The sequence below is a fragment of the Aquarana catesbeiana genome, linkage group LG03 (genome assembly GCF_042186555.1).
Source record: "Aquarana catesbeiana isolate 2022-GZ linkage group LG03, ASM4218655v1, whole genome shotgun sequence".
NCBI classification, from domain to species: domain Eukaryota; kingdom Metazoa; phylum Chordata; class Amphibia; order Anura; family Ranidae; genus Aquarana; species Aquarana catesbeiana.
In genome coordinates, this window is record NC_133326.1 from 11,928,376 (window position 1) to 11,955,798 (window position 27,423).

A 27,423-nucleotide genomic window follows, 5' to 3' on the forward strand; every position below is an offset into this window, starting at 1 on the left:
ATTCTACTGAGTGCCCCAGGTATTCTACTGAGTACCCCAGGTCTTCTACTGAGTGCCCCAAGTCTTCTACTGAGTGCTTCAGGTCTTTTAATGTGTTCCCCAAGTCTTTTACTGAGTTCCCGGGTCTTCTACTGAGTGCTCTGAGTCTTCTTACTGAGTGTCCCAGGTCTTTTACTGGGTTCCCCTTGTCTTCTACTGAGCTTTCTAAGTCTTCTAATGAGTGCCCCAGGTCTTCTAATGTGTTCCTTAGGTTTTCTACTGAGTGCCCCAGGTATTCTTACTGTGTGCCCTAAGTCTTCTACGGAGTGCCCCAGGTCTGCTTACTGAGTGCCCTAGGTCTGCTTATTGAGTGCTCCAGGTCCTCTACTGAGTGCTCCGGGTCTTCTACTGAGTACTCTGGGCCCTCTACTGAGTGCTCCGGGTCTTCTACTAAGTGCCCTAAGTCTTTTACTGACTGCCCCGTGCCTTCTACTGAGCTCCATAAATCTTCTAGTGAGTGCCCCAAGACATCTTCTGCACTTCTCATTCAATGCATTATACAGGTCTGTAACATTGTCTAGTTTATCTGCTTTTCAATACATCTATTATTTGTTTTGTCATTCTAAAGTGACTCTACAATTCATTTTTGTTCAGTTAAAAAGATTATATTGACTTTAGATTTGATCCAAAGTGGTCATCATGGTATCTTACCAGCCCCTGAACATTTTAATTTGTGTGCCCAGAGGTGGCCACGGCCAATTAGGACCCTAGAATTTTTAATTTTTGATCCATCTATGGGCAGCTTAAGACAGGAAGTGTGTCACCACTTACAATGATTTGTAAACTGCAATATATTACATCTTTGTTTTTGGGTTTATTACCGCTCTAATTCTGTTTTTGTGTTCTTGCCTTCTCAGCGCATTGCTGCAGCAGACTTGTCGCCCACGCTGGCCTATTTCGGCTGCAGCATTCATGGAGAGATGGATATGAACGAGGATGGCCTGGTGGATCTGGCAGTGGGCTCTATGGGAAACGCTGTTCTTCTCTGGTGTGTGGATGATAGTGTACCAATACAGCTATGATAAACATTCTTCAAAGTAACTAGACGTTCTGCAACATGTAGTGACTAACAGAATAAATGCTTTCAAGTTCAGTGCACCCAAAATGGATATCTCAGTTAGAGGTGGATTCTGTTGGTACTGAGAATAGACATGTGCAATTCGTTTCGGTCAGAATATAATTTCGGATGAATTTATTTGGAATTTTTGGTTATTCGGCGATTCAGATGTATCCGAATCCGAAATAGTAACAATTTTCGTTAAAATTCCTTTAATTTTGCTTCGTATAGTTGTTTTCTAACAAATTTCTAATTTTAGAAACGATACGAATTTTAGAAACGATACGAAGGGTCAAAAAATGATCGACCGTTGTGTGAAGAATAGCTGGTTGTTAAGGAACGGGCCAGGAAGCCGCGTCCTTAAAAAAACGATTACTCTTCAGCTGTCAGTGGGCTTCCCCGCTGACAGCTGAAATGTAAATAAAAGAGTGCCGGCAATGAAAAATTCAGAAATTCAAAAACAACGTGCCCCCCCCCCTCCCAATCCATACCAGGCCCTTCGGGTCTGGTATGGATTTTAAGGGGAACCCCACACCAAAATCCATACCAGACCCTTATCCGAGCATGCAGGCCAGGAAAGGGGGTGGGGGGAGCAAGTACCCCTCCCCCAACCATACCAGGCCACATGCCCTCAACATGGGGGGGTGCTTTGGGGCAACTTGCACCTTGTCCCCAAGGGCCTCTTCCCCACAACCCTGGCCGGTGGTTGTGGGAGTCTGCGGGCGGGGGGCTTATCGGAATCTGGAAGCCCCCTTTAACAAGGGGGCCTCCAGATCCCGCCCCCACCACCATGTGAATGAGTATAGATTACATAGTACCCCTACCCATTCACCAAAAAAAGTGTAAAAAGTGAGTAAAGACATAACACGAGTTTTTTAATTTGAATCGTTACGAAAATTTGGAATTCGTTAGAAAATTAATTAACAAAACTAAATTATACTAAATGAATTCCAAAACAAATTAATGAAACAAAATTACTAACATAGCGAATCTATCCGAAACGAAACAAAACACATTTTTCTGTTCTGAACATGTCTAACTGAGCATGCCAAGGAGCATCTTTACCGGTGGCCAAAACACATACCGATATTATCAATTATTCATTCATTTTATAAGACTAAACTGGTCAAACAGAATACCATATCAAAGGCCCTATATTTGATTGATCAATAACTTTTTTACACTTTTTCCTCACTGCCTGTTCTGACCCTGAAAAGCCCCGACCACCGTGCCACAACCATGTACATTACGCAGCGGCACGTTGCGTCACAGCGCGGCATGTTGCGTCACAGCCTCAATCACTTGAAAGGTTCACATTTGGCGGCATCCAACATGAAATGAGGCATCATTTTTGCCCCAGCTGCAAAGTTGCGTGGCCATGGCATGTGCACAACACCATTTGTCAGCCATTGTAGCTTACAGTGGGCGCGGCCGGTGGGCAGTAAAACTGTGGCTCAGCTGCCTATTTTTACCACCTCCAACTCAGCCATATTGTGAACGAGCTGGATCGTGTCCGACTCTACCATCCTGATCAGCCACAGTGGAATATGGTCTGATCGATCATACAACTATACGCATGTGTAGGTGGAGTGCAACGCAATGCAGTGGCAATAACGCACACAATCCAAGTGTGATGAAAGAACTTGTAAGGCAAAGACAATTCACAATATACCCGGTGGGAAGACAGCCCAACCCCCAACACTCACAAGTCCAGCAGTGTGTAGAAAGCAGGTTTCAGCCGAACTAACAGTGCCTGTTATGAGGGGCAGAATGCGGCCGGGCCATCTGTCCAGAGAAGTTGCAAGCCCTACGCCTTTCCCTTCTCATCAGGAACCTTTCCTTGCCGCTAGTTCTGTCTCTACCAGACAGGGTACCTGTCCCTACTCCACCCACTCACAAAAGTGCGCCAAGCTTGGGAGCCAGGGCTTTAAATAGGCTCTGCCTGACCCAAAGTGGTTGCTAGTCACATGACTCAGGAAGCCATAGAGGAGCCATGTTCCCCTTGACTTCCTCTCCAATTGTACTGCTGCTGCAGATAAGTGCCACCTACAGTGGAGAAAGTAGACTGCACCTGCCTACATAAGTATCTGAGAACTGGTTATAATACAGATTTGATATTTTCAGTAGAGTGCCAAGTGTGGAACAGTACCGCGTGTATTGCATCATCTGATATGTTAAACAATTATGAGTTGCTTGGTTTTGATTGGTTACCAATAAAAGGGAAGTTTTTCTTAAAACTCAAACTTCACCTTTACCACTTAAGGACCGGAATTATTTGCCCCCTTAATGACCAGGCCATTTTTTTGCAATATGGCACTGCGTCGCTTTAACTTTTGCGCGGTCGTGCGACGTTGCACCCAACAAAATTGACGTCCTTTTTTTTCCCCACAAAGCTTTCTTTTGGTGGTATTTGATCATCTCTGTGGTTTTTATTTTTTGCTCTAATAAAAAAGAGCAGCAATTTAAAAAAAAAAATAAAAAATTTTTTTTTTACTTTTTGCTATAATACATATCCAGAAAAAATATATTAAAAATTTTATTATTTTTTTTTCTATAAAAAAAAATTGTATTCATCAGTTTAAGCCAATATATATTCTTCTAAATATTTTTGTTTAAAAAAATCGCTATAGGCGTATATTGATTGGTTTGCCCAAAAATCATCGCGTCTACAAACTACGGGATAGATTTAGGGACTTTTTTTTAATTGTTTTTACTGGTAATGGTGGCGATTTGTGATTTTTAGCGGGACTGCGACATGGCGGCGGACAAATCTGACCCCAAAGGACACTTTTTGGGGACCAGTGACATTATTACATTGATCAGTGCTATAAAAATATAATAAGGGGTCAAAACTAGGGGGCGATCAAGGGGTTAACTGTGTTCCCTGGGTGGGTTCTAACTGTGGGGGGGCTGCCTGGGACATGACAGAGATCGCTGTTCCCGATCACTGGGAACAGTATATCTCCTGTCAGAATGGGGATACGCCTTTTTTACAAAGGCAGATCCCCATTCTGCTTCCGTATTAGGTGATTGTGGGCCTCCGGCGGACATCGAGTTCGCCCGACCCGCAGGCGCGCTCCTGCAGCGTCCGTACAGCTATAGCAATTCACGCAGGGGAGCCAACCTGCCGCAGTATAACTGCGGCGGCTGTTCCTTAAGCGGTTTGGTCGTTCCCATTCACCAGGGATGAGCTCGGGTTCAGGTCAGAAGGCAGCCGTCAGTGCCGAGCCAATGAGTTATTGACCTGGTATGGCCATGACAGCCTCTGTTGACCTGATGGGGTCGGGCCCTACACAGGTCTCCTTCCTGTAGCCCCCTTTTGGCAGCCCTGATGAGATCATACAGTACAAAATTATTATTATACAGGATTTATATAGCGCCAACAGTTTGCGCAGCGCTTTACAACATGGGGGCAAACAGTACAGTTACAATACAATTCAATACAGGAGGAATCAGAGGGCCCGGCTCATTAGAGCTTACAGTCTAGAAGGGAGGGTCAAGTGGAACAAAAGGTAATACCTTTGGGGGATGATCAGGTGGAGAAAATGAAAATACAGTTGTAAGGTGGGTGTGGGATAGGCTTCTCTGAATAAGTGAGTCTTCAGGGATCTCCTGAAGGTAGACAGGGTAGGGGCTGATCGGACATACCGGGGCAGGGAGTTCCAGAGGATGGGAGAGGATTCTGGAGAAGTCCTGAAGGCGAGCATGGGAGGAGGTAACAAGGGAGCTAAAGAGCAGAAGGTCCTGGGAGAAGTGGAGGGGACGATTTGGACAATATCTGCAGATGAGGTTGGTGATGTAGATAGGGGTGATGTTGTGTGAATGGCCTTGTATGTTGTGGTTAGCATTTTGAATTTTATATGGTGGGGTAGGGGAAGCCAGTGAAGGGATTGGCAGAGAGGGGCAGCAGTCACGGATCGATTAGTGAGGCGTATTAGTCTAGCAGCAGCATTCATAATAGACTGAAGAGGGGATAGCCTGTGTAAGGGTCGGCCATTAAGGAGAGAGTTGCGGTAGTCAAGGCGGGAAATAATCAAGGCGTGAATAAGTTGCTTTGTAGGGTCGAATTCTGGAGTTGTTGTGGAGGTCAAGGGGGCAGGATTTAGCCTTTAGGATTTAGATTTAGAATGGGAGATAATCGGACAGATTGGGGTAAGGAGTTCCATAGGATTTGGAGAGGCTCTGGAAAAGTCCTGGAAGCAAGCAAAGGAGGAGGTGACGAGGGAGCTGGAGAGCAGGAGGTCTTGAGAAGAACAAAGAGAATGACATGTAGCTTTCTGTACTCCACCATCATGGCCACCATCTTTCTGTTCTGAAGTGGGTTTGCTATATGATTTTTGTCCAAAAGAAATGATGGTCAGTAACAGTTTTAATGATACATTTGTGCTTTTATTGGCAGGACTCGCAGCGTTGTGCAGATTAATGCGACCATTCGATTTGAACCGCCGAAGATAAACATTTTCAGTAAAGAGTGCCATAGGAATGGACGGGAAGCCACTTGCATGGCGGCCTTCATCTGCTTCTCTCCAATATTTAAAGCACCCCAGTTCCAGGGGCAGAGTGTGGGTAGGTGACCGAATGTCATGTACTATGCAGAAGGAATAATATAAAAAATTATATCTAAGCTGTGAAAAAATATTGTTAATAATAATAATCTACGGAGCTACCACTGACAATGGCTATGAAGGCTGCTATTAAGGCATGGGAGGAGGCAGTTGAGTTGGCGTGCCCGAGCTACTTGGGTTTCTCACCACAGACTCCCATGTGGGGGAACCCCAAGCTATCTCATTTCTACTCTTGGTGTGGGTGGTCAAGGGAATAAAGTTACTAAAGGACATCACCAAAGATGGAGCACTCCTGACTTTTGACCAGCTAAAGACTAAGTATGATCTCCCTAATACATATTTCTTCAGGTTCATACAGCTTCGACGAGCATTTCAGGCCCAATTCAGAGATAGGGCAGTAGAGTCCATCCCATCGGCTCTGGAAGACATGCTTATGGTAGAAGACTTCCCTAAGACTTTATCGGTCACATATAAAGAACTGTTCAAGAAAAGCCCGGCGGCAATGGCTAAATGTAGGGAGCGTTGGGAGAGTGAAGTCCCTGATATGGACGGGGAGGAATGGGATGACGTATGGGTGCACCCCTTTAAACATTTAGTCCTCGTGAGAGATAGACTCATACATTTTAAATTTTTGCACAGAATTTATTTTATACCGGCCAGATTGGCTGTAATCTACCCATTGGTCTCCTCAGCATGTTGGAGATGTGACTTTTCACCGGCTGATGCCAAACATATTTTCTGGGATTGCCCGCACATCAAGACCTTTTGGGAAGGGGTGATAACATGCATAGAAGACATATTAAAGATACCTATCCCATTGTCAATTAGAGTATGTTTGTTGGTCCTGGTGGAGGAGGTGGTTCTGTCCAGAGCTCTTAGAACTTTACTGAACATCCTATTCTTCTAGTTAAGGAACGCCATATTATTTAAATGGAGGAACTTCGCTCCCCTTGGTGTTTCCTTTTGGAACGGTCTGGTAAATTCCATGATGCCTTACTATAAGGCAAACTATCACTCTAGAGGGTGCGGAAAGAAGTTTAATAAACTTTGGCAGGCCTGGTTCGGCTCGGAGGTAACGGCTGGCTAGCTCTGCCCAAGGTCTCATATGAGGTTAAATAATAATCCTGGGAGTCTGTTCTAACTGGACACATTATACCTATTTGGTTGGATGAGGAGGGGTGGTAGTTAAAGGCAGATGTGTCCTTTTGATACTAAATTAGCTTAACGTCAGGTACAGTGCAGTGCTTTGGGAGAACAATAAAAGCATATACGTATATACACATGGGCTGACTCCTGAAGTTTCCCTATTGGTGATATGAAGTGAGGTGCTTATTCTAAAATGTGGTGAACTGTGGTCTGGGGATGTTGGGGGGAGGGGGGGGGTGAAGTTGTTCTAGTTAGTCACCTATGTTAAGTAGAATAAATGTTGGGTCCAAGTTGACCATGTTGCTCAAGGAATGGCCTGTGTTGTGCCGGATCACTCCTCTTTCTCTGTATGTTTGTTTGTCTAAAATTTAATAAACAGAATTTTCAAAAAAAAAAAATCTATAATAAGGCTGCTTACATGCTGTAGCTCCCATTCTCACCATAGAGATGTTCAGCTGGTAGAATATTCTACCGAAAATACATTCCACATTCAGTATCTATTTCCCTTCCCTCTTTTCCCCTTCTTGACTTTCTTTTCTTATCTGTACTCGCCCCTGTGCACACCCTTCCCAATTTTATTTACAGGTTGTGGTTTTGTGATTCACCATTTTCAATGAATGTTATTTAATGTTACACCTGTAAGTATGTGGTATTTGTCTATTTTGTACCCCCTACTGCTTTACTTGAAAAATAACTCAATAAAAATATATTCAACCTAATGCTGCTTACACCAAAAATACACTATATTGTCAAAAGTATTCGGACACCTACCTTTACACATATATGAACTTTAATGGCATCCCAGTCTTAGTCCCGTAGGGTTCAATATTGAGTTGGCTCCACCCTTTGCAGCTATAACAGCTTCAACTCTTCTGGGAAGGATGTCCACAAGGTTTAGGAGGGTGTCTATGGGAATGTTTGACCATTCTTCCAGAAGAACATTTGTGAGGTCAGGTACTGATGTTGGATTAGAAGGTCTGGCTCGCAGTCTCCATTCATCCCCAAGGTGTTCTATCTGGTTGAGGTCATGACATGTGCAGGCCAGTCAAGTTCCTCCACCCCAAATTTGCTTATCCATGTCTTTATAGACCTTGTTTGTGCACTGGTGCGCAGTCATCTTGGAACAGGAAGGGGCCGTCCCCAAACTGTTCCCACAAAGTTGGGAGCATGAAATTGTCCAAAATGTCTTGGTATGCCGACGCCTTAAGAGTTCCCTTTACTGGAACTAAGAGGCCAAGCCCAACCCCTAAAAAACAACCCCCCACACCATAATCCCCCCTCCGCCGGATGATTTAGACCAGTGCACAAAACAAGGTCCATAAAGACATGGATGAGCGAGTTTGGGATGGAGGAACTTGACTGGCCTGCTAAGAGTCCTGACTTCAACCTGATAGAACACCTTTAGGATGAATTACAGTGCAGACTGCGAGCCAGGCCTTCTCGTCCAACATCAGTGCCTAACCTCACATATGCTCTTCTGGAAGAATGGTCAAACATTCCCAAAGATATACTCCTAAACCTTGTGGACAGCCTTCCCAGAAGCATTGAAGCTGTTATAGCTGCAAAGGGCGGAGCCAACTCAATATTGAACCCTACGGACTAAGACTGGGATGCCATTAAAGTGCGTGTAAAGGCAGGCGCCCCAATACTTTAGGTGCCCACAAAGTCTGCCTTTTTTTGAGAGAGTTACTCAAGTCTTTCAATCTTTCTTTTAGTCTTTCAATCCTTTTTTCTCTAATATTTGGATGTTGGCATGGTGGGGATCCTCCCTTCTTATCCATTACTTTTGGTAATATAGTGTATCTGTGCTTTAGTGGAAATGTGCAAAATAAGAGTGCAGCACCTCATTAACATACAAAACAATAAAAACATAAATGAATATTGCATTAAAGTCCAGGCAATAATCCTAAAATCCCAGTATAAAGTTTAATACGATGACAATTGTAAAGCAATGACACCAGTGTTGATAAAGCAATTCTTCTTAGGTGTGCTTCAGTGATCTCCCACCACCAACAAGTGAAATGCAAACTCACCAAAGCGAATAACTGCCATCACAGCAGCATAAATGCCCAAAACAGCATGTCGATCAAGCAAGGAACATTATAGCATAGGGACTCCAAGGACCTCTCCTTTAGAAAACCTTCAACTATAAATGAACAAAGCTCACCAAGAGCCAGAAAAAGATTCCAATAGTGTGGTATTTAATGTTAAAAAACATGTATACAGCAGATACAGGACAGTGAACCAATAAACTCACATCTAAAAAGCCTGAATCGAGCAGCGGTGTGACATCAGCACCAAAACATTTTTTCGATATCATTCGGGGTGTGCAGCATCCAAATCTTCTCTCATTATGTGTCTTCCCCATTCAACAGCCAAAGCTGTAACCTGCTGAGAAACCTGTGTTGTGTCCATTCACAGCACAGATCAGCAGGGGGCGTGCCCAAAAACTAGGAAGTGAATCACAACGTGCCCATACATTGCCGTGCCCGGCTGTGCTTCCAGCTAGCGGTAAGCAGTGAATGTGTTAGCAGGCCGCACATGGTTAAAAAACCTGAAAGGCTGAAATGTCCTTCTCTGGGCCCCCGAATCCATTGAACATCTGCGGAAAAAGCTGAACCATGCAGACTGGAGAAGACACCCTTCAAACTTGAGACAGCTGAAACAGTTTGCTCAAGAAGAGCGGGCCAAACTACTCTGTTGGCAGGTACCGAAGTCCCACTGAGAGCTACAGAAATTGGTTGTGCAACAGGGGCGGCCCGTCCATTAGGGGTGCCTGGGCGCCGCCCCCTCTCTCCACTACCACCCCCTATATGCAATAGATAGATTCATGCATAGCTGGCCGCCGCAGCCACCCCCTATTCATGCGTTCGGCAACTTTCAGGATAACGGACGCATGAATTACAGCACCGGGTTTTTTTTTTTTTCTAAGCACCTGATTGAAGCCAGAGGCTCCAATAGGCTTCAAAATAGGGTGGGCTCGGGTTGCAGAGGATGCGCTACGATCCCACCCCGGTGTATTACAACAGCGAATGAATAATCGCAGTTGAAAAACTGATCCTCAATCCGGCCAACCAGAAGCGGGTGTGAGACCCGTTTTCCGATTGGCCGAAAAGAGAAGACTCCCGATTGGCCGCCGAGGGGGGGGGGGTTAGGAAACGAAAACTACCGACGCTTTTGACCCATGGGGAGCAGGAGAATGGGAGGCCTCCACCACCAAGCAGGGGAAGCCGCCAGTGTTTTTGCTCTTTCTGTCTTGTTTTAGATCACTGCATACTGACCGTTCGACAGGGGGGGGGGGTTGGGCATACCGTTTGTAGCCCCTCTAAAAAAAAATTTCCACTGGCCGCCACTGTTGTGGAACAAAATATTAGTTGAAGGCCCCCATCATTTTTGTCCATGCAATTTTCATTTGTTTTATGTTAAATAAAAATATAAAAGCCAAGTCCAATTTTTATTAAATATGGAATAAACACGGTACCTGGGAAATTTGACAAGGTATGGGACCCACGGCTTGCTACTCTTGGCATGCCCACTCATGGTTTGATGACTGTCTCAACGAGTTAACATAGATTTAGAAGGGGACAAATTTTCTGCCTGGGGGCCATGAAATCTAGATTACTGTTTTGCAAACCAGTTGGAACCTTTTAATGGAACAATCATAGACGAGTGTTGACAGGTGGCGTTGACTGCTGGACCCCAGCGTGCCACTAACTGGTTCTTGTATTTCCTTGGTTGTATCACTGCAACAAATATCCCAATCTCACGTAATATCCCAATAATTCTGTGGAAATAGGATACACTGTTTGATTGTTTGACATGTCACTCTAACATCTAAAATATTTGGAAGTCTGTAATGTTGGATGAAGCACCTTTAGGTAAAGGTTGATTTATAAAAAAATAACACATGGAACAATAGTGAATGCCAATTACTTTTGTCAGTTTTAAGATATTTCAGAGAAAATTGTGGGCTTGTCTTTTTTTTGGCGGAAGGGTACCAACAAATTCGGCCATGGCTGTAGGTCTTTGTTCTGCACATATTTTCGTTTAGTCTTTACCCATCTGTAAATGCTTTTCTTGACCAACCTATAACAATTTTCTTTGATTTCATGAAAATAAAATATAATTAACATCACGGAAAAAAAAAAACACAAATGAGCAGAAGTCTAAAGAAAAGCTAATTAAACTTCGGAAGTTGCTTGAGGTTGGTACTGTATGCCTGTCTAGGATCCCAAGGCTTTTTGGCTTTGTATCTTACCAAGGACACTGTCTGCAGGATGCTCTCCCATGTCATAGGGGTTTTATCCAGTTTCCCCTCTATACTAGGTGGGTTGCTTGGTGCCTGACTGGCCTTGGAGTGTGTATATATGTTTTAGGGACCTTCCATTGTGAGCTCCTCCAGGGCAAAGGAACCAATGTGAATGGTTCTATACACTTTGAAAAGTCCTGTTTAATATGTAAGTCAAGTATAAACATATAAAATAAAAATAGGTATCTGCACATTTTTAACAGAGCACAAGTAAATCATTATTGGGAGCAAAGCTTCTTAACTGACAATAGCGAATAGCCGTACACATATATAAAATGCATGACTTTTTATGAATAGCCCGGTGCTTCTTGGTACTGTGTTTTCCCTGAAAATAAGCCAGGGTCTTATATTATATTTTGGCAACAAAAGACACAGTAGGGCTTATTTTCGGGGTAGGTCTTATCATGTAATGTGATTTCTTCTCTCCCCCTCTCCCTCCCTGCCTGTCAGGAATCCCCAGTGGAACCGAGTAAAAGTGGTTGTAAAATCCTAGAATCCACTCTATTACAGTATTATATAATGTAAACCGCGGGTGGGGGGGGAGGGGGGGGGGTCGAGATCCCCCACTGACAGCTGGGAGAAGAGGAGGAGAGCAGCGGGAGATCAGCTGAGTGCCAAGCGGCGCTGTACCAAGGGTATTTGGCACAATTAGATTACAGAAACATACACAGTTTACATTATATAATACTGTAATAGAGTGGATTCTAGGATTTTACAACCACTTTAAACTGGGGCTTATTTTCAGGGTAGGGCTTATATTGCAGCCCTCCCCAAAAATCACAGTAGGTCTTATTTTCAGGGTAGGTCTTATTTTCGAGGAAACACGGTAACAATACATAGGAAATTAATTTATTTACTACTCCTGTGTTGCAGTGTTTGACCTGTGTACAGTGACTACAGCAGCCATTCTTAACCATGGTTCCTCCAGAAGCTACTAGGGGTTCCTTGAGCTGTGGCTGATTGACCTTCCATTTGATTGCTCCTGCATAGTTTTGGTGCCAATGCCACATGGCAAAGTCAGTAGCATGGCACCAATGATTTTTGTTAGCTATTTGCAAGTGTGATTGCCAAGACCAGAGGTCAGGGCCAGAGACCAGTAGCTACAGCAGTAGAGGCACTCCCTCTAACCAGCAGGATAGGAATACAAGCAGGGCTCAACCGAAGTGTGGGGTCTAAGAACTAACTAGGGTTGTCACCTTTTCTTCAAGCCAAACCCAAACATTTGGGTGCCCGAGGGAGAGTAGTGATGCGGTGCGCGTAGCGTGCCACAGCAAACAGTGGGTGTGGCTAAATTGCTCTTGCTGACATCATCGCCCTGCCCCCCAGTGTTGTCGAACCTGCCCCCAGACAGCCGCCCACAGATCCTGGACGGCAGCAGATTTGTGTGTGACTATCTTGGTTACTTGGGGAGCCACAGCCCAGTCTGAATACACATGATTCAAAACCCAGACAGTCCGGGTCAATACCGGACAGGTGGCAACCCTAGCACTAACCAATGTTCACCAGAGCTCCTGATGGTGGAGATTGGTTTTGTTGCGTGTTAGTACCAGGTCGTGGTCCTCAGGATCAACCCACCTGGAGGTGAGCAAGCCAGGGTCCAGTAGCAGATATAGCAGATTAGGATCAAGCAGAAGCTTCGTCTGTAAACAACCCATAGGTTGGTAACAAGTGGTTGCAGGTAGGGTCAAGCAATAGCATAATTGAGGAACAAGCCAAAGGTTGATAGTGAAGATAAGGATAGCAGCAAGAGTGACAAGCGTGAGATATGGACTGCAGAGAGCACAATAATCTGACAAACAGGAAGTGCAAAGGCATGGCTTAAATAGGAAGTTCATAGGAGGAGCAAAGAGTTCAAGGTTCACCAGAAACAAGACACAAGGCTAGGTTTTCTAAGTAATCAGGCAGGGAGCTGTCCAGCATCTCAGGTGGATCAGCAATAAGAGATATTGACAGACACAGCAGAAGTTGCAGGTTCAGATCCAGGTCCTGACAGTGACATACTGGCCACCACTGTAAGGGCTGCATTTTTCCCACTGACCCCCAATGAATTGGTTTTAGTAGGAGTTCTCTGAGACCTGAAAATGATTTAAAGGGGTTTTATTGGGGTAAAAAGGTTGAGAAAGTTTGGTCTACAGCTTCTCCTGGTGGTGGTCCCATAATGAGCACCAGGCTTTCTGCAAGTAATGATGAATTGCTGTTGACAGGGAAAACTGTATCACGCTCACATCCCTAATAATTTTTTGTCCAGGCTTTCTGCAGGCTACTGATCTACCATGAGCTGTCTGATAGATGAGCCCAATCTTCTACCGCTGTTAACGAGCATTCGTTATGGGAGCAGTGGGGGGGGGGGGGGGGGTGCCCTTCTTGCATATTTTTGCCAATTACTGGCATGCAAATTCTAAGAACATGGATTCCTCTTAATAACTGATCTATTCTCATGTGTGATGGGAAAGTGAACATTATGACCAACGCTTTTAATATTCCCACTTCTACTTTTCTGTTTTTTAATGCTTGGGCACTCTTCTGCTTGTATGGAGCATTTTTGTACTAGCAGGTTTGTGTTTTTACTTACTTTTTAATGCTGCTCAGAATATGTTTTGACTGATATAATTGTATAAGTGACTTAAGTACTTGTATCCTTTAGGTATTAAATACAATGTGACCATTGATGAGCGTAGATACACCCCCCGTGCTGTGATTGATGACATCGGAGGAGATAAACACTTCATTGAAACCATCAGAGCCAAAAGTGGGCATAATCAGTGCCAGCAGCTCAATTTCCACGTTCTGGTGGGTATCTTTTTTTAATTATTTAACTGACATTAGTCAACATTTTTTCCTTACAATACATTAAAATGGCTGTCTGGAGATATCATAGCTAAGGCAGTTGCCTTAATCTACTGGAAGGCCCGTTTAGTGGACCTCACCTATACTTGGGATAGGTTTCAGGTTTGAAGACACCTCAATTTGTAGGTCAAGTTCTATAAACGGTTTCTGCATTTGCTTACGTCTCATTAGGCCTTTCTGTTGATATTAGTACTACACCACCAGAGAAATTGTAGATTTTTTTTTAGGTGCTCCAAACCCTGAGAAAGCTTAAATCCATAACAAAAAAAATTGTTGTGATATCCCTTTAAATATATAAACTAATAATACACTGTGATTAATTAAATGAACATATTAAAAAAATCAGGTCTCAATAAATGTGATCAAAAGTTAAAGTGCAAGTCCCCCTGAAGGCAGGGACCTGAAGAAAGCCCGTGGTGCATGTGCCCCTGGAGTGGCAGTCCAGGGGTGCTGTAATCTCACTGTGAGTGAGGGTCACTTTGAGTTATGGCACCGAGGTCACTGCACCACCACACTTTATTTTACATCTACCTCTTGGGCTGAGCCTTTTGGCTAGGACCAGAGGAATTTTTTCATTCCTGGCCGAAGGGCCAGCCATTGTTTTACACCTTTGCACCTTCTCCACTTTCCTTCCCCCCACTTTTATTTGTGTGTTTGTTGTGTTTTGCCACTTTCTCTTTTTTTTTGGTTGGATGTACACTTTTGTTTCACGTTTGAGCAGGGTGTAGGTCCTCGGGCCTGCCCTGAAAGTCTTGTGAGGGGGTGGACATGGCCTTCTGGCTTAGTTCGCCCTCTCTCATGGGGTCTCCCTTCGGGGGAGCCCCACCTACCCTGTTTCCCCGAAAATAAGACCTAGCAAGATTGTCAGTGATGGCTGCCTGCAATATAAGCCCTACTCCCCAAATAAGCCCTACCCTGTTTCCCTGAAAATAAGCCCTACCCTGAAAAGAAGACCTACAAGGACTTTAACTAGGGATTATTTGGGGGGTAGGGCTCATATTGCAGCCATCACCGACAATCACGTTAGGTCTTATTTTCAGGGAAACAGGGTAGTACTTGGGGTGGTCTGTTTTGGCAGACCTCCCAGAGAACGGGGTCCGTCTGGTTTCTGCCAGATGGACCATGTGAAGTACCCCAGCCCCCCGTCTGGAGCCTAACGCCCCAGGGGATCAGGGCAAGGGTCCCTTCTCTTCAGAGAAGGGCCATGTGTACACCCTGTGCATGTTTTGTGTTTCACTTTTTGGTGTGCACTTTTTTTTGCACCGGGTGGAGTCTGAGTGTGTTCACACACCACGGCTTTAAAAAAAAAAAAAAAGTGCAGAAAAGTCCTATTTAACATATGAATCAAAGTCCTCAAATAAAGCCGCATCGCTGACATAGGACAGACAGTAAAATGACACACTCCACACCCCTGTTGGCTCCCATGGATTCCACCATAACAGTGCTGAAGCCTCTTACCAGCTGTGTAGGATCTCTAGGTGGTAAGAGATCAAATATCACTTTTAAAAGAAATGGTGGCCCAGGCCTCCAAAAAGCTCCCCTGCTCAATTCCTCACAGCCAGAAACTGCACAAGGTATGAAAGAAACACAGGAAATATCCATAGGGTAAAACTGTATGTGATAATATAATTTCTTCACACACAGTGCACTCAAATAACTGAGAGACAAGTCCTCAGTTCCCGAAAAAAGCTGCAGTCAATCCTCTGGCCCACGTGATGATGCCACGGACCAGGCCCTTTCCAACGCGTTTTGTCAGTAAGCAGACGTCGTCAAGGGAAGAGGGCTGAATCCAAGCCTAAATCCTTGGCCCTCTCAGCTCAGCTATTCCTAGCATTTCTTATTTCCTCTAAGATCTTACCTTTTATCTAAATGCTCTTTAACCTTTTACCACTACTAGGATACAATAGTCTTTGGCATACGTGGACATATCCCCATGTTTTCTCCCTTCAAACATGTTGCAGGTACACAAAATAATTTTTGATGTGGTTGATTTACTAAAACTGGAGAGTGCAAAATCTGATGCAGCTGTGCATGGTAGCCAATCAGCTTCCGGGTTTTTGTTTGTCAAAATTTAACTGAAGTCAGAAGCTGATTGGCTTCTATGCACAGCTACACCAGATTCTGAGTGCTCCAGTTTTAGTAAATCTCCCCCATAGTTTTCCTATCTTCCCTTTTGACATGACAACACAGTTCTGAATTCCAAAACGCGTGGTGTCAGCCCTGCCTACACCATTTCTGATTTATTACAAAGAACACAGACCTCTCCTTATATCTTTTTTCTTTCCTTATCTCTATAACTCCTCTCTGTGCACAGGAAGAGAGCACAGAAAGTTATGAGCTTACAACCAGAATTTTTTGCACTATTGGAACAGATTTGGCAGAGCACCTTTAATGGTATATTTGGCAGACCAAAGTGAGCAAATAGCAAGTTCATTGTTAGGGTTTCCATAACCTCAAAAACGAAAGTATCATGTGAACTGCTGGACCCATACTTACCTTATCAGACCAATACTTATCAGGCCAATAGATTTGTTTACAATAATGACCCCTAAAAATACATATGCCCACATACAGTGCTTTGAAAAAGTATTCATACCACTTGACATTTTCCACATTTTGTCATGTTACACCCAAAAATGTAAATGTATTTTATTGGGATTTTATGTGACACAAAAACACAAAGTGGCACATAATTGTGAAGTGAAAGAAAAATGATAAATGGGTTTTCACATTTTTTACAAATAAATATGTGAAATATACGGCATGCATTTTTATTCAGCCCCCTTAACTCTGATACACCTAACTAAAATCTAGTGGAACCAATTGCCTTCAGAAGTCACCTGATTAATAAATAGAGTCCACCTGTGTGTCATTTAATCTCAGTATAAATACAGCTGTTCTGTGCAGCCCTCAGAGGTTTGTTAGAGAACCTTAGTGAACAAACAGCATCATGAAGGCCAAGGAACACACCAGACGGGTCAGGGGTAAAGTTGTGGAGAAGTTTAAAGCAGGGTTAGGTTATAAAAAATCCCCCAAGGTTTGAACATCTCACGGAGCTCTGTTCAATCCATCATCGGAAAATGGAAAGAGTATGGCACAACTGCAAACCTACCAAGACATGGCCGTCCACCTAAACTGACCGGCCGGGCAAGGAGAACATTCATCAGAGAAGAGCCAAGAGGTCCATGGTAACTCTGGAGGAGCTGCAGAGATCCACAGCTCAGGTGGGAGAATCTGTCCACAGGACAACTATTAGTCGTGTTCTCCACAAATCTGCCCTTTATGGAAGAGTGACAAGAAGAAAGACATTGGTGAAAGAAAGTCATAAGAAGTCCTGTTTGCAGTTTGTGAGAAGCCATGTGGAGGACACAGCAAACATGTGGAAGAAGGTGATCTGGTCAGATGAGACCAAAATTCAACTTTTTGGCCTAAAAGCAAAACACTATGTGGGGGGGGGAAACTAACACCGCACATCACCCTAAACACACCATCCCCACCGTGAAACATGGTGGTGGCAGCATCATGTGGTGGGGGTGCTTTTCTTCAGCAGGGACAGGGAAGCTGGTCAGAGTTGATTTGATGGGAAGATGGATGGAGCCAAATACAGGACAATCTTAGAAGAAAACCTTTTAGAGTCTGCAAAAGACTTGAGACTGGGGCGGAGGTTCACCTTCCAGCAGGACAACAACCCGAAACATCCAGCCAGAGCTACAATGGAATGGTTTAGATCAAAGCATATTCATGTGTTAGAATGGCCCAGTCACAGTCCAGACCTAAATCCCATTGAGAATCTGTGGCGAGACTTGAAAATTGCTGTTCACAGACGCTCTCCATCCAATCTGACAGAGCTTGAGATATTTTGCAAAGAAGAATGGGCAAAAATGTCCCTCTCTAGATGTGCAAAGCTGGTAGAGACATCCCCAAAAAGAATTGCAGCTGTAATTGCTGAGAAAGTGGGTTCTACAAAGTATTGACTCCGGGGGGCACCATACAAATGTATCCCACACTTTTCACATATTTATTTGTAAAAAAGTATGCAAAACCATTTATCATTTTCCTTCCACTTCACAATTATGTGCCACTCTGTGTTGGTCTATCCCATAAAATTCCAATAAAATAAATGTATGTTTTTGGTTGTAACGTGACAAAATGTGGAAAATTTCAAGGGGTGTGAATACTTTTTCAAGGCACCGTATGTCATAGGGTCATCACCACCTGAAACTTTCTCTGAGTTCATTATCTCCATCCAAATTATGGATTCTCTTAAGGATACCTTCAAATGTTCTTAAATCACAGATCTGGTTAATTTCAAGACACAATCACTCCTTTTGTGGATGTGCACATCCGTATATGTCTATGTTATAACCTGGTTGTCAGAGGGCAGGGGACATGGATGATCTGATGTCACACACTGCACAGCACAGAGCCGAGAGCTGAGTGTAATCTGAGACCTGAGTGGAGGGAATGGACACCCCCCCTCTACCTAGTCCCGTAGGAAAGCATGCACAGCTGAGGCTGTCAATCACAGGCTGTGTGCTGGTTTCATTTCAGAGGTTTGCAACCACTTTGAGGATGGCTTAAGATAGAGTATTACATTTAGATGTACAATATCATATTTCCTTATTTATACTGTATATATGTTCCTTCTCCTTTCTAGGACACAGCAGACTACGTGAAGCCAATCACCTTTTCTTTGGAGTATGAGTTGGCCTTTCCTGACCAGGGACCAGTACTAGAGGAAGGATGGCCATCATCTCTCAAAGCCTCTGTAAGTGACGAACGAAATAACGAATGTGTTAAAAAGAAACCATTTATTTATAGGTCTGAATCTATAAGAGCTCACGTTTTTGGGAATATGTCTATGTCTTCTAAACAACGTTTCTAGGTGGGGGCAGTGAGGTGCAGAGACCGTTAGACCCCTGAAAAAGGCCCCTTTGGAGGCATTTTTCAGACGCTTTACAGGCACTATTTTTAGCGCTAAAAGCCTCATCTGCAATCCCAGTGTGAAAACCTGATTGCGTTCACACTGGGGGCGCTGCGCTGGCAGGACGTCAAAAAAAGTCCTGCAAGCAGCTTCCTTGAGGTGCTTTAGGAGCGGTGTGTACACCGCTCCTAAAGCGCCCCTGCCCATTGAAATCAATGGGCAGCGTTGCCAAAGCGGGCGCTTTTATACTTTCATTCGGCCGCTAGCGAGGGTTAGAAAGCACCCAAAAAGCGCCGCCAAAATGACGGTAAAGTGCTGCTAATACTAGCGGCGCTTTACCACTGATGCCCGGGCACTGGCAGTGTTAAAGAGCTGTAATTCACACAGGCAGGCGCAATAGAGGTTGTATTGAAGGAATACAGCAACAGTTCAAAACAAGCCTGGTGGAACAGCCACCCAGCCAGTAGACATGTGCGCTGACAAAAAATTTGTTCGTTTTCATTTCATTTGTTTTTTTTTTTGCTTTTTTCAAAAATTCGGAAATCCGAAAATTCGAATTTTCAAATTTCCGAATTTTTGAATTGCTGAATTTCCGAATTTTCACCAATTTTCAATTTTGAATTTCCGAATAGCCGAATTTAGAATTTTGAAAATTCGGAAATTCTGAAAATTTGGAAATTTGGAATTTCCAAATTTCCGAATTTCGAATTTCCGGAATTTGGAATTTCCGAAATTTCGAATTTTGGAATTTCTGAATCCTGAATTTCCGAATTTTCGAATTCCAATTTTCCGGATTTTCGGAAATCGAAAATTCGGAAATTCAGAAGTTCGAAAATCCAAAAATTCGAAAATCTGAAAAAAAAGAAAGAAAATTAGTAAAATTCGAAATAATAACTATTAAATTATAGGTATTGGAACTTCCTTTCAAATTTGGCTGTTTGTGAACGTAAGGAATACAAATTCATCTGAAGTTACGAATTATCCGAAATAACGAATGCCGCATCTAAACACATGGAACAAATGAAAAATAAATAATAATAATAAAAAGGTTTTATTATTATTATTGTTATTTATTATTGTTAGATCGTTACGTTCCATCCGTTTAGATACGGCATTCGTTATTTCAGATAATTCGTTCAAATACGTTCACTAACAGCCAAATTTGAAAGGAAATTCCAATATCTAGAATTTAATATTCATTATTAGTTAGTTATTATTTCAGATTTTCGGGTTTTCGAATTTTCAGATTTTCATTCTTTTGAATGTTTAAATTTTCATTCTTATTTTTGGATTTTCAAATTTCCAAATTTTTGAATTTTGGAATTTCCTAATTTCGAAATTTCAAACTTCCGAAATTTCGAATTTCTGAATTTCTGAAATTCGGAAATTCTGAAATTCCGAATTTACGAATTTTCGAATTTCTGAAATTTTTGAATTTCCAAATTTCAAATTTTCAGAAATTCGTAAATTAACGGATTTGTCAAAATTCGTTAAAAAATTAATTCGGGACTAAATGAATTGCACATGTCTACCACCCAGGCACTCTCACCGTTCAGTAGAGTAACAAGGTAGATTCCAGATGGAATCAGTGTCTGCAAAGAGGGGACACAATGCGACCATCTGGTCCGTCGGGAGTCGATAAGGAGATGGGGCCCTATACTTACCCTTTCCTGGAACCTTTTGCTGGCACTTATACTGTTCCTCACAGATGGGGTACCTGTCCCTACTCTGCTCACTCAGCAAAGCACGCCAAAACCTGGGAGGCAGGGCCTTAAATAGGCTCTGCCTGATCCAAGATGGCTCCTTGAGTCACACGGGGCATCAGCATCCAATAGGATAGCTTTTCCAGTGATCCAAGAAACCATAGAGGAACCTTGTACCTCCTGACTTCCTCTCCAGCAACAGTGCCACTACGCATGAGCGCCACCTGCTGTGGAGAAAATAGACTGCACCTGCCTACAAATTGATCAGATGCATGTGATAAAGTTTTTTTGTCAGTATCTATTAACTTGATACCACAGTCAATGTGGTTGTCATATGGACAATTCTATTCATTCCAAAAATCAAATGTTAAAAGCAACGTGAATTTTGAAGTACTTGCAAATGATATTTGTGAAGAATCATCAAGTATTTGATGGTTGTTATCGAATGTCCTGTGAGAATTTTCATATGAAAATCTAGCGTTGTATGGCTAGCTTAAAGTGGGAGTAAACTCCCATGCATAAATTTTACCTATAGGTAAGCCTATAATAAGTCTTACCTATAGGTACTGTAAATATCTCCTAAACGTGCGCCGGGCGCATGAGCTCTGAAGGAACGGAATACCCGGACTCCGGCCACTCACACAGCCAGAGTCCGCGAACCCGGAAAGGCAGACCGGGTGAAGGTAGAAACTCCTTCTTGAGGGCTTCATTCGAAAGTAAGTTTCACATAATGTGCTAGTATGCGATGCATACTAGCACATTATGACTTTGCCTTGTAGGGTTTAAAAAAAGAAAAAAATATCCAACGGTTTACTACCGCTTTAATTCTGCATTGCTCTATCCAATACTAATGATGTATAGCATAGCATACAATGATGTCACCTCTTGGCTGAGCACTCATGTTCGGAGTTGTTCTGCTGAGTTTGCTCTTTCAGCCATAGACATCAGGGAGTGGTTAGCAGGATCTGGGAATGAACACCACATTCTCCATTACAAAGCCAGTTTGCATAATGTGTCTCTGTGTTTTCGGTGTTTTTAAATGTTTTAAGGGTCATCCCACCCAAAACTGATCATTTAATTAATGCTTAATGATTATGATTAATGCTGGCTGATAATGAATCACCGTTTAAAGTCCTCAAGGACTCCAGTAATGAGATCTTTGCACTTAATGACTTCCCCATCCCCGCCAAAGCCATTATTATCTAGTTTTGCTCTCCCCATTGAACTTTTAGATTTGGATACTTAGCCCGAGTCCACTTTTCAATACTTGCCTATTCTTCTCCTTTCATTGAATCCCCTTCCGACTTTCCAGATCTGCAATCCAAAGCTGGTCCTTTTCTAAGCTGAATGACACCCAGCATCATTCAACCCACTCCCTGTGGGTGAAGGGTGTCAGGAAGAGGGGGGAGAGCCTCACCCCGGGAACTTATGCTCACAGTACAATGAGGCAAAGAACGGCATTGGCATCATGTCAGGTACACTCTCTGTATCATTGAGGACCTCCAAGGACCAGAGAATGGGCCAAGGGGACCCTGCAAGCCTCATGACTGACCTAAAGACTTGTAGAGCTCACTCCCATAGTAGCTGCTGGATTTGTTGGGTCTTTAGCTTGCACCGCCAAGCAACAGAAATTTTCACACTTTCTTCACAAGCTTGATAAACAGTCTAGGGGGTTTTGATTTTGTTTATTTAGGGGATAACTTGGATATGGAATAGGAATGCATTGGATGGCCGGAACTGAAGAACTTGAATAAACTTATGAGGATTTGCTAATGCCTCTTACTTCAAATGTGCTGTCCACCCGTGGGAGTGTTGGTGCAGCTAAAATAGCAACAAAAAAGGTTCCAAACTGAAGATGCAGTTGCTGCTCCTTGCAGGAATGCCAAAGCACCTGGCTACTGCTGTCCCAAGCTAGAGATATGGGGTTGCTTCTAGCTGCTTTGCACTGGCTCTAAGCTGTCTCCTGGTCCTGGACATGTAAAGTATTGCAGACTTACTGACCCCTCATTACAGGCTTGGGGTACGTTGAAATGGAAGTTACTCACTTATTCCCTTTAAGTGGTTCCTGGAATCCAAGAGGCTGCTGTATGGGCACTCTGCTATAGAGGCTGGGTCTTGCTTTCAGGATGGCTTCAGCTAAGCCTAGCTGAGGCTGATAATGTGGGGCTTCCAGTTGCTCCTTCTCTCTTCCTCTCGCTCTCCTCCTGTCCTTCCTCCTGCTCAGGGGCAGAGCCCCCAGCACAGGGGTCCTCTCCAGATAACTGGACCCTGTACTCTCTACCCTTGACTGCCAGGCTTCTGACTATTTATGGGTTGTTCCCCCACTTACTGAGCCTATTTATAGGTTGTTCCCCCACCTACTGAGCCTATTTATGGGTTGTTCCCCCACCTACTGAGCCTATTTATGGGTTGTTCCCCCACCTACTGAGCCTATTTATGGGTTGTTCCCCCACCTACTGAGCCTATTTATGGGTTGTTCCCCCACCTACTGAGCCTATTTATGGGTTGTTCCCCCACCTACTGAGCCTATTTATGGGTTGTTCCCCCACCTACTGAGCCTATTTATGGGTTGTTCCCCCACCTACTGAGCCTATTGATGGGTTGTTGCCACACCTACTGAGCCTATTTATGGGTTGTTCCCCCACCTACTGAGCCTATTTATGGGTTGTTCCCCCCACCTACTGAGCCTATTTATGGGTTGTTCCCCCAAATACTGAGCCTTTTTATGGGTTGTTCTCCCACCTACTGAGCCTATTTATAGGTTGTTCCCCCCACCTACTGAGCCTATTTATGGGTTGTTCCCCCACCTACTGAGCCTATTTATGGGTTGTTCCCCCAAATACTGAGCCTTTTTATGGGTTGTTCTCCCACCTACTGAGCCTATTTATGGGTTGTTCCCCCCACCTACTGAGCCTATTTATGGGTTGTTCCCCCAAATACTGAGCCTTTTTATGGGTTGTTCTCCCACCTACTGAGCCTATTTATAGGTTGTTCCCCCCACCTACTGAGCCTATTTATGGGTTGTTCCCCCACCTACTGAGCCTCTTTATGGGTTGTTCCCTCACCTACTGAGCCTCTTTATGGGTTGTTCCCTCACCTACTGATCCTATTTATGGGTTACTCCCCCACCTACTGAGCCTCTTTATGGGTTGTTCCCCCACCTACTGAGCCTATTTATGGGTTGTTCCCCCCACCTACTGAGCCTATTTATGGGTTACTCCCCCACCTACTGAGCCTCTTTATGGGTTGTTCCCCCACCTACTGAGCCTATTTATGGGTTGTTCCCCCACCTTGCCTCCTCAGAGTATTGGTGGGAACTCCATAAATATCCAGGCTACATGTTCCTCCCCCCCCCCACTAAGTTCTAGAACTATCCAGTGAATTTGAGAACCAAGGGAGAGGTAACAGATCCATAGCCTTGTAGCACTGCACAGTCGAAACAAATTAACCCCTGCTTCTACAGAGGAACAAATTGAATTTACCTTTAATCTAACAATGAGGATGCTACAGACATCTGGAAAAAATTCTGCAGAATCGGTTGAGAGCACCAGTGGAAGAAGGATGGTCTAGAAGGGAGGAAGTGCACTTTAGGAAGAATGATACCCCATTACTTGGAAGACATACCTGATAGGAGGCATTTAAACTCCAACCTCCAGTAGAAGCCAAAATATGAATAAAGCCTTTAAGGGCCCCCGAGTGCCACAGAAAAAGTGCCAAAGGTCCCGCATGTGGCCGACCAGGCCACTGGGGCTCTAGACAATTAGACAATACTGTTCCATAAGACCATAAGACAGGAGGTATGTTATTGGCCAGATCAGCAGGAGAAAATATAGGGGAAAAAAACCTAAAAAAACAAAATGAATGCAGCCACCACACCTAAAGTATTACATTTTTGTTTTTGGGTTTAGGTACATTTTAACACTGTTGACTTGTGAATTATGATTGGTGACCCTGAGATCCAGGATAATTGTGTTCCTTTTCCCTTAAAACATAATTTTCAGTATTTTCCGATGTTGCATTTTTGTTCCATATGTACGATAACTAGATTTTCATGGTTTCTGTGCACCCAATACGAATATTTAATAATGTTTATTTTTTTTATTTTTTTTTATGCTTAGCTATGCATTTATTGCCATGAAACATTTGATGTGCTTTCATTATATGGAGACCCGGCTAATCCACATTATTATGTGCAGAAAATGTCAATCCGCAGTCTCTGCAACCCATTATTTTCTTACAAAATGTAATTCCCCCTCCCCCTTCCTTTATGAAGTGTTGCTTAATCATGGCAGATGCGGTTTTCTCCACAGCAATGACAATATAAAAAATGTAAAAAAAGAAATAAACAAAGGAAAAAAATGTGTTTAGTGCTTATTGTATTGCAAAAAAACAAAAAATCATACTATAAGTGCAAGCATCCCCCATGTGCAGTTCAACCACCTTCTCCATTGTAAAGTGGTTGTAATCCCTTCAATATACTCAGTGAAGTGACTGGTGATACACAGAGATGAAACAAATCCTCCTACTTAAGTTGTACCTGTTTATCTGCAGCCCTCTCTTCTCTACAGCCATTCAAAATGCACAATTTATAAAGATTGTGTGTAGCGCACCCCTAAGTAGAAAGGGACTCCCCACCCTGCACAGCCAGGCACATCGCATTTTCACAGAACATTTGAGGCAAGGAACAGTCCATTGCTTTGTTAAGTATTTTTATTTAGTGGGCTTAACTTGGATAGGGAGAAGGGTAATATGGGGTAATATGGGATGCCCACTTGACTTTAGTAGAACTTTCCAGGGACAACTTCTTCTGTACATCTATTTATAGACACGTGCACTGACAAAAAATTTGTTTGTTTTCATTTCATTCGTTTTTTTACTTTTTTCGAAAATTCGGAATTCGGAAATTCGAAAATTCAGAATTCGAATTTTCGGATTTGCGAATTTTCAAACTTTCAAATTTCCAAATTTCCGAATTTTCGGATTTGCGAATTTTCAAACTTTCAAATTTCCAAATTTCTGAATTTTCGAATTTTCGAATTTCAGAATTTTCGAATTTCCGAATTTCCGAATTTCCAAATTTTCGAATTTTCGAATTTCGAACTTTCGAATTTCCGAATTTCCGAACTTTCGAATTTCCAAATTTCCGAACTTTCGAATTTCCAAATTTCCGAACTTTCGAATTTCCGAATTTCCGAACTTCCAAATATTCGATCTTCCGAATTTTCCAATTTCCGAATCTCGAATTTTGGAGATTCCGAAATTTCCAATTTCCAATTTACGAATTTACGAAATTCAGAACTTCCGAATATCCAAAGTTTCCAATTTCCCAATTTCCGCATTTCGAATTTACGAAATTTCGAATTTACGAGTTCCAAAATTCTGAAATTCTAAAATTTCAGAGATTCGGAAATTTCAGAAATGAAAAAATTCGGAAATTTCGGAATTAACGAATTTGTAAAAAAACGAATTCGGAACGAAATGAATTGCACATGTCTGGCTATTGACACTCTTCAGCTTCCTCCAGCACAACACTCGCTTGGAGCACTACCCCCTGCACAGCCAGGCACACAGGATTTTCCACAGCACTCTGTAGCCAAAAAACAGTCCTTGTAGCTTTGTTTTTGGTTTTTAAAAGGAGGTATTGAACTTGGATGGGGATAGGGGTATTATGGGATGTCCACTTGAATTTTGCAGAACTTTCCAGGGACAACTTCTTCTGTACAATCTATTTACACTCCTCGGCTTCCTCCAGCACAACACTTGCTTGAAGCACTACAACTACCAGGACCAGCTGGCACTGTTAGATTGGTAGCAAATGCCCTTTACCAGCAGGGACCGGGGGCCCCTTGGCTGTGTAGCAAAGTCCTAGTGCCCAGCTGTCCTTCTGTGGCTACTGATCCCAGGACCACCTCTTCAGGCACTGCCAGTCCACCTGGCTGCAGCTCCCCCGTTCTCTAGCCCTCTTGTCTAAGCTTCCATAGTCCTCGCAGACTGACTCTGCATCCATCCCAGACTTCTCTCACCCAGTCCTCTCAGGCATGCCTCTTAGTCCTCCCCGACTGTAACACTCACCATCCCTCCTGTCTGTATTCCTCCCTGGAGATTTGCACCGGCAGTGTTCTCCTCCTGCTGTCCTCACACCTGCTGGTCAGGACACCTCCGTGTGTCATGAAGAGGGTCCCTTCCGCACCCAAAATCCCAGACTTTTGAGGAGTTACCCTCAAGGGTCCACCAACAGCCTCCTAACACTCCATCTCCATCTTCCACCTGAACTCCACTGCCCCAGCTGGGCTGACCCAGAGTATCTGAGGGGGCCTACCCCCTTCCAACCCATCTGTTGGGGATTGGTCAGGGCCCTCATGAATACTCAAGACATCTCCTCCTCACCTCCACTCCCATTCTTCTGGAAATTTCTCACAAGTTCCAGTGAGAAGTAGGGGGGAGGTCTCAGAAGTGCTGCCTGTGAATCATCCAGCCCTCCCTGAGTCACTCACCCTGACCTAGAAAAAAAAACACCTAGGCTTGGCAGCTAGCCAAACCTTAACAATTTTCCTACACTAACAAAAAAACTATTGTAGCATACTAGAGGGTGCTACACCTGTCTGAGCTTTCAGAAAGCTGAAGTTACACTCTGCAGAGCTCAATGAGAGCTAAAAGTGTTACTAAACCCAGTAATATGAAAATAGCTCATCACAGTGCCCACAGCTTATAAATCTTTTTACATTAAAATACTGCCACTATAAACCTTTTTGGATGATCTGTATACCACGGTTACATGATAAACTGCAAAGTTTCTCCGTTGCTGAGAGTTCAGGAAGGAGGAGATTTCCACT

The 27,423-nt window shown here is 43.4% G+C and overlaps 1 protein-coding gene across 3 annotated transcripts in view; it reads left to right on the forward strand.

Annotated features, from left to right (window-relative positions):
- Window positions 1–27,423, forward strand: part of ITGA11 (integrin subunit alpha 11) — a 253,778-nt gene that overhangs the window by 153,500 nt on the left and 72,855 nt on the right. For all 3 annotated transcript variants that reach the window (XM_073618273.1, XM_073618274.1, XM_073618276.1), the window contains 4 exons: window positions 897–1,027; window positions 5,496–5,662; window positions 13,761–13,906; window positions 18,621–18,731. In XM_073618273.1, coding sequence (XP_073474374.1) covers window positions 897–1,027; window positions 5,496–5,662; window positions 13,761–13,906; window positions 18,621–18,731 — 555 coding nt within the window. The remainder of the gene's footprint in view (window positions 1–896; window positions 1,028–5,495; window positions 5,663–13,760; window positions 13,907–18,620; window positions 18,732–27,423) is intronic.